Source organism: Notolepis coatsorum (assembly GCF_963971535.1).
Source record: "Notolepis coatsorum genome assembly, chromosome: 18".
NCBI lineage: Eukaryota > Metazoa > Chordata > Actinopteri > Aulopiformes > Paralepididae > Notolepis > Notolepis coatsorum.
In genome coordinates this window covers 40,942,110-40,958,068 of record NC_140182.1, presented here as the reverse complement: position 1 = coordinate 40,958,068, position 15,959 = coordinate 40,942,110, and the positions used below count along the sequence as shown (strand labels likewise).

General features: G+C 40.0%; 1 protein-coding gene across 1 annotated transcript in view; it reads right to left on the bottom strand.

Moving 5' to 3' along the window:
• hps5 (HPS5 biogenesis of lysosomal organelles complex 2 subunit 2) overlaps positions 1–15,062 on the bottom strand; it is a 41,122-nt gene extending 26,060 nt beyond the window's left edge. The window contains exons 1-5 of the mRNA XM_084334812.1: positions 14,924–15,062; positions 7,363–7,489; positions 6,046–6,156; positions 4,255–4,319; positions 3,361–3,553 (exon numbers count right to left, since the gene is read on the bottom strand). Coding sequence (XP_084190938.1) covers positions 3,361–3,553; positions 4,255–4,319; positions 6,046–6,156; positions 7,363–7,470 — 477 coding nt within the window. The 5' untranslated portion in view covers positions 7,471–7,489; positions 14,924–15,062. The remainder of the gene's footprint in view (positions 1–3,360; positions 3,554–4,254; positions 4,320–6,045; positions 6,157–7,362; positions 7,490–14,923) is intronic.
• Positions 15,063–15,959: the final 897 nt, after the last annotated feature.

Below are 15,959 nucleotides of genomic sequence, written 5' to 3'. Positions count from 1 at the left end.
TTTATGTAATCTATTATTATTATTATTTTTATAAATAATACAGCCACATAGCTTTTAGAAAGGTGCAGAATAAGGCGGCTGGGTGGCGCAGCAGACTAAGCGCCCGTCACCAACGCGAGAGACACTGGTATCGAATTTGGCTGTCAGCGTTGCCTCCGGCTTGGCCGGCCGTCATACTGGCTCAATTGGCAGAGTCAGCGGGAGGGAAGTCGGTGGGTGGTAATCTGGTTGTTGTAAAACAGCTACTCCTACAGCTTGGTCAGGGCGCCTGCACAGCGAGGAAGGGAGATGGTGAGGGTAGTGTGAGCCTCCCACACGTTACACCTCACCAATGAGAGTCCACGCTGGCAGGTGAAAAGAAGTGGCTGGCTGACTCTGCATGTATTGAGGGGACGCCTAAATTCTTATCCCAACGCATGTTTGCTTCCGCGTTCGCGTTTTGCGCTCCGATTGGCCACTGACGTTTCTGGTCGCGCCAATCGTGTGACGGCAAGTTCTTTCGCCGGTTAAGCTTAGGCACTCTTTCGAAGTTGGTTAAGGTTAGAGTTTGTCTTAGAGCAGGGCGATATCGTGTGACGGCAAGTTCTTTCGCCGGTTAAGCTTAGTCACTCTTTCGAAGTTGGTTAAGGTTAGAGTGTGGATCGTAGGCGTTAGGTAGTTTGCTGCTGGTCGAGGCGGAAATGGGCGCGTCACGCGATTGGGCGCACATGTCCAGAAACGTCAGTGGCCAATCAGATCACACCAGAAACGGCAGTGGCCAATCAGATTCGCAAAACGCGAACGCGGAAGCAAACATGCGTTGGGTTAAGAATAGACGTGGAGGGGACATGTGATAGTATCTATCAACCCTCCCTAGACTGACCAGTGGGGGGCACATGCGAGCAATGACCAGGACGGGAAGGGGGGAATTGGCATGACGACTAAAATTGGGATGGGAGAAAAACACAGAAAAACTGGAGAAAAAGTGGATACAAAAAAAGAAAGGTGCAGAATAAAAGTACTGCGCATTCCTTAAAATTTATCATTAAGACATTGACCGCCAGCAGCAGGGGGCGCTGATCCCCCTTCAGCGCCAGGTCTTTATTCAATGGATATAGTTTTAGAATGCCAGACTTGCGAGTCCTAAAACTATATTTTATATTATAGCTATGGATGTAATAACGCTGTCGACTGTCAGTGAGTTGCTTCTGGTCAACATGCAAAAAACAGATTGTTTCTTCATCCGTACATTTCCGTTTTATACCGTTTTGAATATGAGTATGGTTTGAGTAATTCCAGGAAAAGACGAGAAAAAGGCATTTTAGTGTAATCCAGTCATCATGTTGTAATTTTTCGGCTGATTATCTAATCATCCTGAAATCAAAGCTAGATTATCATTATTATATCTCCTCGTGCATACATGAAGTGGCCCCGCCCCCCACCGCAGCCAACGGTAGAAAGCACAACACGGTCCACACAGATAGCTTTGATCGCGGAAGAAAGAAATATCAGATCAACGCAAGATTTTATATATAGTGTTCTTACCTTGTCTCTGATGTAATGCAAAAAAAAAAGAATCCAATTATCTAATCGCCATTCCAGTTATCCACAGCGATCCTGTCCCCGACATTACCGAGTGTTACACATGAACGTGCGGGCGGGGTTAGTGTTCCATGCCATCGTTGTAAAGGCCTGCCTCGCCTGAGTATTTAAACCCCGCCCCCATGGCTCAGATCGGCTCGGAAAACACACCAGACCATTTCCAATGGAGTGCAATAGCTCTGCAAGGCAGTAGAGGGCGGTGTTGATCGTCTGCCAGCTCAGACAGGGTCTGAAGGGTCTGCAGAGGCTGCAGCCATGAATTATGAATAGATATAGCGAATAAACGAAATAACGATCGCAAAAACGAGTTAACTTGTTGTTGGCGCTGAACGCATGGTGGGCAATAACGAGTTAACTCGTTCTTGGCGCAGATTGTGTTAAAAATTATTAAAAAAAATTAGGGATGTCCAATATTATCGGCCTACCGATATTATCGGCCGATATTGGCATAAGAATGTGATATCGGAAAATATCTGTGTTTTTTTTCTTTCTTTTTACATTTATTTAACTTTTATTTACCCAGGCAAGCAAGTAAGAACAAATTATTATTTTATTTATTGTCAAAGTATGCATAAATTATAAATAAAGTATGCGTTAATTACACTACAAGAGATATGTAATGTTAATTACCTGAAATTATTCCGTTTTTGGGGGGGGGAAACCCTGCATATATCGGTATCGGTTGATATCGGTATCGGAAATTAAGAGTTGGACAATATCGGTATATCGGTATTGGTAAAAAAGCCAATATCAAGCATCCCTAAAAAAAATGAATGTTGTTTACATGTTGCGTGCATGTATCCCCTTTGATAGAATGGCCCTGTTTTTCAATGTATATAATGTAAATATCTGCAGATGACAGCATCTACTCATAGATCTCAGAGGAGGAGGACAACAGCCAGGGAAAACATATTGTTAGAACAGAGGAGCAGAGCAGGCAGAGGGCTGGAGATGGGGGGTAGCAGACAGCAGCACCAAGGCCACGTCAACAAAGATAGTGGGTTGGCTCGGGATGGGAGTTACTATCAACAGAGAAGCCGTAGCTATGGGGAGATAGAAAAAGACGTTTAGTGTGTCAAAGATGACCAGACTGCCGTTGCTTGCCATGGTATCGTGTCACTTAGTAACGAGAAAAGGGGGTGGGGCCCCCGTTGCTAGGGGAAAGACGTTATGAGCCGTGAGTTTCTTGCGGTGTAAGTTAGACTAGGAGACAAGGCTGAGACAAGCAGACTTTGAAACGATCCCTCCTCACCCTTGCCACGGAAGGGTGGGGGAGGGGAAATGCCACGACATCGCTAGCCTCGGCTAACAGGGAAGGCCTTTTGGATAACAGCTAGGCCGCAATGACCACCGAGCGGGGTAACAGGAGAGATTCATTAGAATAATTAATTTAGTTTCTTCAAAGACTTTAAGGACATTTCAGAACTGTTTCCATCTTGTACGAGACTATGTTTATGAAAATAAACATCACAATCTAAGGAAGTAGATCACGTTGCCAGTGTCGTTTCTTCCGATTACGGACGTACCAACGGGGTTAATACAGTGTGTAACAGCCAGTGAGATAACCAAGTACCGATGACACAAACACAACGCAGAGGGAAATCACGGAGCAGCAGGTGACGAGTTGATTAGAGGCTGAAGAACACTAATCTTTCACCTTCCTACTTCCCCACATGGAATGCACCCAATTGGATAAATGACAAGCTGGTGCTCTAGTGTGACATCTAGTGGCTGAATGTTATCTATAGCACCTTTAAAACATGCACAATAAATCAATACCTTGCCTAGCTTGGACGATCCTGCGCGGAGAAAGGACACCTTGCCTCCTGTGTCTCCTACGAACACTCTGAGAGCGCTGGAGTCCCAGCAGACCGAGGTGATTGACTGTCCTCTGTGTTCCCAGGAGATGCTGACCCGCTCTGGTCGACCCCGCCGCTCCAACTGCAGCTCCCACACCACCACCAGGCCCTGGCTGAACCGAGAACCAGCACCGGACAGAAACACCACAATGAACAACACAGGAAACAGAGGACAGTGATGAACAGGAGTAGTAAACCGTATTTCATATCACGATTATAGTGACCCAAATTATCACGGTTATCAGTATTATCGCAGTATTGTTAGAAATGTGCTGAAAATGTCCCTCAGCATTAGAAAATATGCCCACGCTTAGTCCTCTTTTAGAAGGCTGAAAAATCTCTGTCTGCATTCATTGCATGTTTTCATTGCAAAACAAACCCGTGCTGCATGCTTCTACGTGGTTCCTACACTTTTCCAAAGTAGAGTTCAAGTAGTTGCACTTGCTTTAGCACCTCCCAACATGCATTTCAACATCATCAAGCACTGGGTCTGGCAAATAAAAATTGTAATACATATACTCAGTGAGTATAATATCAATTGAGTGTGTGTATACATAAGTACATATATATACTCAACATTTTAGTTTAAATTCATCATCAGATTAAATCATGAATTATTGAGTCACAACAGGAAAGTAAAATCATGTTCTGTGACAAGAAACATCATTTAGGTTGTAGCATAGCAACATCCCATTTATAGTTCATAGTTCAAGCACTTTCACAACCTTGAAAACACCTGTAGGTGTTTAGATGTCACAGGTCGGGTAGACATTTTTTTTAAGCAGGTTTACACCGTGGACAGCTTCTTTCTCACCTCGTTGCCACGGCAATAAAGTCCTCATCGTGTGGACAACATGCCACCTGAGTGACCGCTCCCTCCTGGAACAGAGCAGACCATATTATCCAGCAGGGGATTCCCAAACCTTTTCACGTTGAAGGGCCACCAAATAGATACACATTGTGGCCACAGACCCCCATTCAGAAGATGTCCCTTCCCTTCTAAAAGATGATGTTAGACATGAATTAGTTCAAGATTCCATATACGTTTCATAGGAGAGATAGCGGTGAGAAAGAGTCAATGATCAAAATAGTCATTATACACATGCCAGACGTTTTCCCACTAGGCTAATTCCTAGTGAATGAAATACGGCACAGTGGAATTAAACAATTCCTCACTCTACCGTGGGCCACTGGGAACCCCTTAAAGACAGATACATTGCTGATTTCACATGATGTTGCTGATTTCACATGATGTTGCTGATTTCACATGATGTTGACAATAATTATATTTATCCAAGAAAAGAGGTCTGGAGAAATAAAACCTGAAACTAATGAACATGAACTCGGCTGCAGATGAATGGGCACAGATCAGTAACGAGCAGTGTTAATTTTGGCAGCTATTTTCATTTTAGTTTTAGTCTTAGTCATGTGTCAAGTGCTCCTTTTTCGTTTATCATATTTAGTCATCTTCATTTATTTTGTCGTTTAGTCAGTTTTAGTCAACTAAATGTCTGAGCATTTTAGTCTTAGTCAGTTTGTCTCAATTTTGTCTTTTTTGTTTTAGTCTAGATTTTGTCGACAAAAACGGATGACATTTGTCTATTTTTAGTTATTTTTTTATTACCGTATATAAATTATAACACTTTTTTTTCTTTTCTTTTTTACAGCTACTGTTTTATATATATACTGTTTTTTAGTAATAACTAGAAAGTAATGGTATTTATTCAACAACAGGTGATAGTATAGATTAGTAATAGTATCATTAAATGACAACTATGCTCAACTATGCTTCACCCACGGAAAGGTTGTTGGCACATTGGTTCCACACGGACATTATACGTTGTTTGCACTTGCTTCCAGAAGGCTCCGTTTAGGTTAGAGGCTCTGTTGTGATTTTTAATGCACAATAAATATTCAACATTCTCTTTTGAGACTCCGCCTCAGACTCTTATCATTTGGCACTAAAAGCTAAACATTGTCACCGGTATGGCTGTCGGCAACATGTCATTAATTGTGTGCGAGAGGTCGATCAGTTAGCCACATTAGCGTGAGCTAGGTTAGCCACTAGTTAACACAAGCTAGATGGAAATACAAACAATGTAACGTTACTGGTGAAAAAGTGATTTACCTTGGAATACTCCTTTGCCAACTTGCTGTACTTTGCTTGCAGGTCTGCAGCTGGATTATGAATAGTCCCAACTTTAGCCAAGGTAACGTTAAGCTAAAACTAGCTTTTCAAATAGCTCTTCAGCTAATGCTAATACAGAGCTCCCCGTCACACTGCTCTGACTCGGGACGATGGCATTAAGAAAAGTTATAATTATTTTGTCTCGTCTTGTTTTAGTCAACAATATCAACATACATGAAGAGAAATTTCGTCCTGGTTTTTGTAAATTACATTTTTGTGTCCTCAGTTGTGGTCAACGATATTTAATAAACTATTTAGTCTCGTTAGCGTCACACGGTCTTCAATAACGTGACGTCACGTCTCGTTGTCGTCATGAAAAAAACCTTCGTTGACGAACATCTTTCGTCATCATTTTAGTTGACAAAATTAACACTGGTAACGAGTACAGTATTTCAGAATTAAACACTTAGGTTGTACCTTGTGAGTTAGGATGAGTCGTTGTTTCCAGCCCTCCCTCTGAATGAGGTGTAGTCCTCCTGCTGATGTTCCTAATGCAAGCCACTTCCTGGACACCGCCAAGCAGGTACACTGCAACACACAAGTAAAGTGATCTTCAGTACAGCATGATAACGGCACTGGATGTTTGCCGTGTGACTCAACTTAAAAATGCCTGAACTGATCTGAGTGGTAACCAAAGAAAGACAAGCACCCTCATAAACTACTTGAGTTCAGTTGAAACAGCGAGTACTCACGCCCATCCATAAACGGCAGATGAATTTCTATAGGAAAACTCAATAGGATGTTTACGGTGCGTACTTCAAAATCAGCATAGTGCTTAACATTTTCAAAATCTCTGACTTTAGGGTGAATAACGATAATCCTGTCAGCTACTGTAGCTAGCAGCAAGCTACGCTCTCATGATGGAAAACTTTGATGAAGAGACATGCATTTCTCCCAAGACGCTATTTTGCAAGGTGCTTTTTGTGCTCAGTGGCGTCCTAGACGAGATTGGTTTGAGTGGCGTCCTAGACGTGATTGGTTTGAGAAAGATCCCACGGCACCACACGGCAGCTTTTACACATTGTTCTGACGCAGACCGAAACGACAAGGAGGCACCATCATGTAATACAAAGACAATGGGGAGTGATGGAATGTTTTTTGGAACTTGAGAACTATTAGGAATGTTTGACCATTAAGTGTGTCTGACTCTTAACCACCAAAACCTGCACGGACTACAACGTATGATGTAGATCATGCCAGTTAGGGTACAGACCCTCACCTACACCTTGTGTATACTTGTGTTTACTGTTACTCATAATATATATATATTCAGATTAGATTTGTTTTTATTATCAATGTATTGTAACGTAAATCATAACCGATAGGGCATACAGACCCTCATCTGCACCTTTGTTTACGCTGTTTATTATTATTTTCTTTCTGCCCATACCTGTACCTCCCCTCCCCCATGCTGCTATGACGCTCCGAATTTCCCCAAGGAATAAGGAATATCTTATCTTGACAACACTGCCAATAAGGGAGAATGAAGTGTTCACAGATATTTTACTGTGTTTACTTATACAACCTGGCACCTTACCTCAATATTTATACAAGCCAACTACCAGTCAAACTAGAAACAAGGACACCCAGTGTCAGAGGCATCGGGGCAGATTCTCTAAACACCAGTCAAAGGTGATTGACTGACTGAATGAGTGAGTGAGTGAGATTGCAGGTCTATAAAGTATGATGGAAGACTGCCTTAGATCATTATGAACGTGTGAGAATTAACCCCACCTTGAGTCTGCCAGAGTCCAAGCGGAGAGCAGAGATAAGAGGATCAAGGCAGTCAAATTCTGCCAGTACATGACTGTGGGTCTCGGGTACGACAGGTAGCATAGGCATGGCTGACAATCCTTCACCGCTGAAAGAAAGACAACGATCCAGTTAGTCAAGTAGAGAGGAAATTAGCAACTAAAACAGAACTCTCTCTACTGCTGACAGTGTTGCTTTGCTGCCTGGCAACACGTGAATCTCAGTAATGCCCCATTACTTAAAATAATTTAAATAAAAAATGTTAATTTCTTTTGAATTTAGTATTCTTTTTATTTTATTTTACATATCTTATTTTGGAGATTGAGGTCATACTGTGACACTGAAATAAAAAAATATTTCGTCAACTAAAATAATTCATCAACTAAAATATATGTCGCACCCTGCGCCTCTCCCTGCCTTCTGCAGGTGGCTAATCTTGAGTTTCCGACCCCCCAGTAAGCTAACTATGGATAAATCCAAAAAAAGGAAAGTCCTAGGAAAATAGAGGGTTTAATTCAGCGTGGACATATTAATTTGCTTTCACGACTAATGATGTGGTGAGAAATTTGTGAACAACAAAAAAAATTATTTTTATTTTATACATTTTCCACAAATAAGGGAAGGACTCAAATAGAGCTGCATAGTTCAGGGTTTTATTTTAAAGTAGGTCTACAGACGCCAGTGTTTTTTCTACTCTTCTGTGTTTTATTTCAAAGTAGGTAGACAGATGCCAGTCTTTTTTCAAAGTAGACTACTTTTTTATTTGATAAATGTTCCACAAATAAGGGAAGGACTCAAATATACCTGCTTATTACATGGCGTTTTCACATTCGCCGAAATGCTTGATTGTGATTGGTCAATAGCCCCTGACAGCGGTGAATAATTTTTCGATAACCACCGGTGATTATTGTTTTTCGAAGCTGGAGCAATCAAGCCCACTGACACACACTGTTTCAGTGCAATCAGACACACCTGCCGGCTGCCGGCGATAATAATAATCACTTCATTTGGGCTGACAGAGCCACAGAACAACTGCGTCTGCATTTGATCTCGTCTCGTCGATGGTGTAAAATGAATTAGGTATATTGTTAGTAAGTTAGCCATGTAATAAGCGGGATAATGTATAGCTATACTCGGTCATTGTCGCAAAATAATTGATCTTCACTGACGTTTAAAACACCTCGGCGAGGCGCCTCGGTGTTCTAAACTCCGTGTCGGTCAATTATTTTGCGACAATGACCTCGTAGCTATACATTATCCCTTACATAGTTCAGGGTTTTATTTCAAAGTCGGTCTACACATGCCAGTCTTTTTTCTCCTCTTCATAAGAGTTTGAGGTTTTTCTTTGTTATAACAGGTAAAGACAGCAATAAAATGTCAACCATTTTCTTTTTGTTGTTTTATAATTCCATTAATGCAACAAACTGTGTGCTATAAGTATAAAGTATAATAAATCGCAAATTACTTTGGGTATGCAATCGTCAGGCGTTTTATGCTAAATGTGGGGTATGCTTGGGAATAACTATATATAAAGCGTTATACACAGTGTTATCTTCATTTTAAGGGTAAATTGGTTTTGCGACTCCAGATGAATTTTTATTTTGTGGGAGGGGGGAAGAATTGCTCTTTTGATAGTAAAGGTTGCTGACCCCTGAGCTAGAAGAATCTGGTAAAAATCCTCCATTCAAACGTTTACCTTAAAAAGGTGCTACAGATAACATGCAGCTACTAGATGTTGCACTAGAGCACCAATGTGATTTGTCCAATCAGGTGCATTCCACGTGGGGAAAGGGAAGTAGGGAGGGGATACATGCACGCAACATGTAAACACATTCATTTTGGACCTGCAAAACTTTTAAATGATAAATCAATCATTAATTAATCAAATCTAAAAAAATTATCAAATTATATTTTTTATCCTGCACCTAAAAGCTTTGTGGATGCATTATTAAAAATGAAAAGATTAGTCTACATACAATTTTTATCTATAGCACCTTTAAGAAAGACCTTGTATTATCCTGGCTTACAGAGAGATAAGGCTATGGTATGAAGGGGCTACGGGTCGCTATAGGACTTGGTATGAGTTATTAATCAAGGAAAATAAGGACAATGTATTGCTCGAGTAGCTACATTTACAGGGGGAAAAAACATTCTTCACTTTTCAGATTATCCGTTACCAAACTGATTAACTGAACCTCCCTAACAAGCAGTTGTGTCTCAGAGTTATTTTGAATGCAGTTAGGAATAGAATGCATGTTTGATTGTTGACCAATGAGCAGTGGAGACGTTTGCAGTTTAAGTTTGCTCAAGGGCACCTCAACCACAGTTGTTGAGGAAGGGAGGGGGGCAACGGTCATGTACTTCCCCAACCCAGTTTCCTGTTTAGGTGAGGCTTCATAAAAAACACAAGTGAGTATTGGCTTGCTAAAACAGTGCTGCTACCCAAAAGCCATCATACTAATTGAAAAGCATCAATTCCTACATTAGGAACTACAGTATTCCTGGTGTGCAGTTTGATTTTAAATATACAATTTCCAGGGAATACATGCTGAAATTAAAAAGCCATGAAAAGTAATTTACATTATAAACAAGTAAGACACAATCCATTAGCACTGATGATCATAACTACAGCTGTGGACATTAACAAGTGGATGTGGCAACATTTAGAGACAGTGACTCAACTTGGTTGTTTTTCCTCTGTGCAGATCAAATGTGTATCAAACAATGACTGAGGTAAAAGTTCAAAATGACTGCTTTTATTAGAGGGTATTTTGAACATTGAAGTATTAGAAGAGCACCATTCAATGTGTAAATTCAGCATAGCCACAATTAACAGTCAGGTGTTTCAAATGGCCCAGGTGTTCTACGTTGCTATAATTAGACCTATTATAAGCAGCATGTCACTTAGACGTCACCTGTGGATTGTATTTATTCTTTGTTTTTTTTAAGCTGTGACAAAGCAGCTACTGTCTGTAAGTATGTTGGTCCACCTGTCAGCCATGTGTAATACCTCCAATTGAGTGGCTTCATTGGGAATTGTGTGGTATTATTTTGTAGAAAGTCTGGTGGATGCATGCTGGTGTGGGAATTATTTGACTTTTTCAAGGACAATTTTGCCCCAGAACAAAATTACACACAAAATCCACATTACAGCCGGCTGCCTTGAATTAAAATAATGTCAATGATGTCATGGTAGCTTTCTGAATGCCCGCCATTGGTTTTAAAAGTAGTACAGACAACTGCTTTTATACACACAAACGCACACCCATACATGCATGCCCATTGCCCACACAAATGCATACAGACACACACCATTTAGCCACGCCCCCTTCCATAACTTGTTTTGTCTTAGAGATCATTGGACCAGGTAAAGAATAGTTATTCATTACTTTGGCCATGCCCCCATTCATAACTCATGAACTGTTGGTCATATGGACTTGTGTGAGGCATCACTGGACTCAGGTCAAGTAATTTCTCATTAATATAAGTTAGCCCCACCTCCTTTCATAAGCCGTTAACTGCTTGTCCTAGAGACTTGTGGAAGGCATCATTGGACTCAGTATAAAAGTTCTGCTGTAGAGATGCTCTATTAACCCATTCACTACCACACTACAAAGGGTTAACATGCTCACTACAACACTAACCTTTTACTACCACACTACAGACGCTTAACAGTCTGTAGTATGGCAGTGAAAGGGTTAACCTTCTATAGTGTGGTAATGAAAGGGTTAAGCTAACATTTATTCAATAAACACAATGAGGCTTGCAGCTATCAATACATGCTTGATTGAAATTTTTTTGATTACATCTTCCTTGCCAATAAAGCCAAGCCCTGGTCCCCTCAATACATCTTAATGGGACTGAAGGGTGTACAGTGGACCAGGATACTTAGCATTACAGTGTTTGTTTATTTAGGATCCCCATTCGCTTTTGCACTTGACAAAAGCTATTCTTCCTGGGGTCCGGCACTTACAATATAACAATATTCAATACATTACATCATTATCAACATCAACATCAATTACATCATTATCAACATTAACAATCTCATCCTCAGGATGATATTGTACAATATATTTATTAGTAAAAAGTATTAAAATAAAATTAAAATAAAATAAATAGTGCTTCCTGAGCAACACTCACTGCCAATTGTATTAGTGTGAACGGCCAGCCAAGCTGGTGACACGCCGGGAGCTGGATTCGAACAGGCGAATCCAGCGTCTCCGGCGTTGGTGACGAACGCAATCTCCGCTACGCCACCTGACCGCCCATGTTCTTCTCTTGTAAACTATATAATCATAAAAATACTGTGGTTTTTTTACAACTTGAACATTTGAGAAAAGTAATGAGACGGGATTGCAGACGATTCTCAACCGGAAGCCATGATAAATGTCTGTGCATAACTCCAAAGTTAGTGCGCAGTGTGCTTTGAACAGTGGAGAGAGCTAGTCTGGCAGCCTTATTCTGAGCCATTTGTAGTTTCTGTATATGTGTTTTTGCTGCTGATGACCATATGACAGGACAGTACTCAAGATGTGACAAACCCAGAGCCTGGATGACTTCTTTCAAAGTGGTTCGTGTTAAATACTTGTAAAGTGTGGGGTGTGCCTTCAGGTCCTGTCACTGAGGTTCAGGGACGTGCACAGGACAAAAATGGCACTTTTTTATGAGGCACAAAAGGGCAGGTGCTTGAGCACCCTTTGGGCTCCATGTGTGCATGTGCCTGCTGAGGGTTCAAAGTAAATAATTAAATGATAAATTATAAAGAAAATCACCCTCCAGTAGGGGTGTAACAATGCATCGATTAATCGAAATGCATAATCGATGCATCGATTTGAATATGTTAGAATCGATTATAATCTAAATTAATCGAAATAATTCTTTTTTTTATGTATATATTTTTTTGTTTTATATTTTTTGTATATATTTTCATTCATGCTTAGTGAATCAGTTCCCCCAGCCACATTTGTGTATTAAAATTTTTTTGGGGAATTAACCGATAGAAATCGAATCGTGGTCAAATGAGATTTTTGATTTGAAATCTTTATTTCAAACATGCAAATGATTACAAACAAACAAATAACTAAACAAAAGCAAAACACAACTCAATCTACATGTGCGAAAAGAAGTAGGAAGAAGTATACACTTATTTAATCCTACCCCTTTTCCACTACTCAAATGAGTGTACTATTTAAAAAAAAAAATATATATATATATATATAATTATGCAAAACAAAAAAACAAAAACTATATATGTAAAACATGAAAGAAATAAAATAAAAATGTAATAAAATAAAAATGTAAACACCCGTGAATATCAAGTCCCTTCCTCATCCCTGTACCTCGTGAACATCATTTCCTTATTCATCAGTTTGAATTGTCTCATGTTTGGACATTGCTTTAGCACCACATTTAGACTGTTCCACTCCACATATTGAGATGCAGTGTCTTCTCATGGTAGTGCGTACATTTAGAACTTTTAAATTGAGTTCTCCCCTCAGATTATAACCCCCCTCCCTATCAAAGAACAGTTCTTGAATGTTTCCTGGAAGTACATGACCTTTTGCTTTATACATTAATTGTGCCGTTTTAAATTCCACAAGATCATTTAACTTTAATGTTTTTGACTTTAAAAATAATATGTTTGTGTGATCACGATAACCTGCAATGTGAACTATCCTTATGGCCCTTTTTTGGAGTATAAAAAGTGGTTGTAGTAGAATTATAATTGTTTCCCCAGACTTCAGCACAGCAATTTAAATATGGTAAAACTAGTGAACAGTAGAGAATGTAGAATGTAGAACAGATTTTATGGTCTATTATTACACCTATACTCTTTCAATAATCACATCATTTATTTTAACTTGTACTTGAGTATTTAATCTACAGTTTCCAAATAACATAATTTTAGTTTTGCTCAAGTTCAATGATAATTTGTTTCTATCAAACCATTTTTTTTAATTTCTTCATTTCAGATGTGATGACCTCTAAAAGCGGCTGGATATTCTCACCAGAAAAAAAAAGATTAGTGTCATCCGCAAATAAAATACATTTAAATATATTGGATACTTTACATATCTCGTTAATGTACAAGATGAACAGTTTTGGACCCAACACTGACCCCTGGGGGACACCACAAGCAATGTCCAAACATTCAGATTTATAATCTCTCATTGTCACAAATTGTTGTCTTTTATTTAGATAGCTTCTCACCCAGTCCAATACTACCCACCTGATCCCATATCTTTCCAATTTCCTGATTAATATATCATGATTAATAGTATCAAATGCCTTTTTTTTTTTTAGATCAATGAATACTCCAGCTACATGTTTTTTTTAATCTATGGAATTTGTGATTTTTTTCAATGAGTTTTATTAATGCTAGTGATGTTGACCGGTGTGTTCTGAATCCATACAGGCTATCGGTGAGTAAATTATGTTTCATGATGCATTGAATCGTTGCCTGAATAATCGTAATCGAATCGTTGTACACCCCTACCCTCCAGTAGTGACTTTCACCAGTAGTGAAAATAGACACAGGTCAGTGTGACATACATAATTAGCGTATAGCAATGTAGAACACCTAGGGCACTAGTGCATTGAAACCCTTGTGTCCCAATACTTAGGCCTATTTTGTGCTGACTTGAAATTGTGAGACTTATCAAATTGAATCAAATGGCTCTGGTTATAGTTAAACATGTGTTTAAAAGCCACATAAAATAAAAACATTTTCAGAACATTTAGGCATCATTTGATTTTAAATACATAATCATTTACCACTGTTTCACTGTTTGTATGTCAGAGGTATGCACTGTTTCATGAGTTTGCCGAATGTAATTTCAAATATTATGTTTAAAAAAATCTTCTATGCATCATTATGCACCACACACTGACTGCATTATAATTTCGATGGGTCCGAAGTACTGTAACGTTAGAGAATAAATGAGGGATAGGCCTAATACTCCACTGTCCTTGTTGGGAACTGTCCTGCTATAGTGTGGAACCGGTGTCGCAGAATTGTACAGTAGCAAGGAAAAACTAACAACAATCTTTAACATTCCAAACTCTCATGTGACCCTGGCGTAAATACCAGGCTCCGTGTTGATCAAAATACTGAATTCAGTTAACTCGATTGATCAGTGATTGATAGTATCGGTTCACTCGGCTGTTTACCTGACTGTGTTCCACCAAACTAAACCTCGAGCTCAGCGCGTCGTTGACGAGGCTGTTGATTGATTCACTGCGTCGCATCACGAGACTCCTATCTGCTGATACTGGAATGCTAACTAGTTAAAGCAAATAACCTAGATGTAGTATGTGGCAAGTAACTTCACGTTGTATTTAAACTAACCAACACGCAACACATCCAGTGATATTAAAAATGTATACTTGGATTAATTGTATTCAACGCAATAAGATGAAAACATGTAAACTTGACGCAGACGACTTCAGTTGATGTTAGCTATGCCGTTATGCTACCAAGCAAAGTTAACCTAACGGCGTTTCCTCCCATCTATTATAACAGTGTTGGTGTGGGACTTACCGGGTTATCTGGTGTGACGGTAGTTTACCGCAAACGAATCCATGTCAGAAACACGAACGCTACTTTGTGTCTTGTTATTATCTTGGCTAACGTTACGGTGATGGCACAAGCTAGCATCAGCCAACCGACCTGTCAGGAGTCCATCGGTGACGTCAGATCAATCTGCAGCGCTGCTGTGCTTCAAGGGGGTTGGGCACAGTGGGTTTTAGCAGTTGTTGTCCATTCACTAGAATTCCGTTTCAAAGCCATAACATACATTTACATTATAGTGATTCCTTGCACTCCCTCCAGAGGTACAGACAGAGCCACCGTTGGGCAGGTAGGTAGGCTATATATATACATTAAGTATGTCATCATACTGTGCATTTAGTAATTTAGCTGAAGCTTTAGTTTCATCCAAAGTGACTGGCAAGTTCTGTACAAGTCAACAGGAAGGGTACAACTCTGGGGTCAGATATTGTTCATCAAACAGTGTCGAGCTTGAGTGTATAGACATACTACTATTAGCATAGTAGGTAGTAGTATAGGCATATGGCTCGCCGACAACAAACTATCATTACACATGGGCAAAACAGAGTCCATTCTCTTCGGTTCAAATAACAAACTCAGCAAGACCGACGGCTTCTCGGTTACAGTGGGTGACAATATTATCACAAGGAAAGATGAAATTACCTATCTGGGTTCCATCCTAGAGGCTAATCTTTCCTGTGACAAAATGGCATCCAATGTAATAAAAAAAGTCAACCAACGAACGCGATTCTTGTACCGGATCTCCTCTCTGGTAAACAAGAATACCCTGAAGACTCTAGCAGGAGCACTCATTCAAGGGTACTACGACTATGCTTGCACCTCATGGTACCAAAGCACCTCAAAGGCACTAAAAAACAAATTACAAACATCTCAAAACAAGCTAGTCAGACTACTACTTGACCTGACTCCTAGAACCCACCTCACCCCTGCCCACTTTGACAACCTAGGATGGCTTAGAGTAGACGACAGAGTACAGCAACTTGCAATGGGCCTGGTCTACAAGATA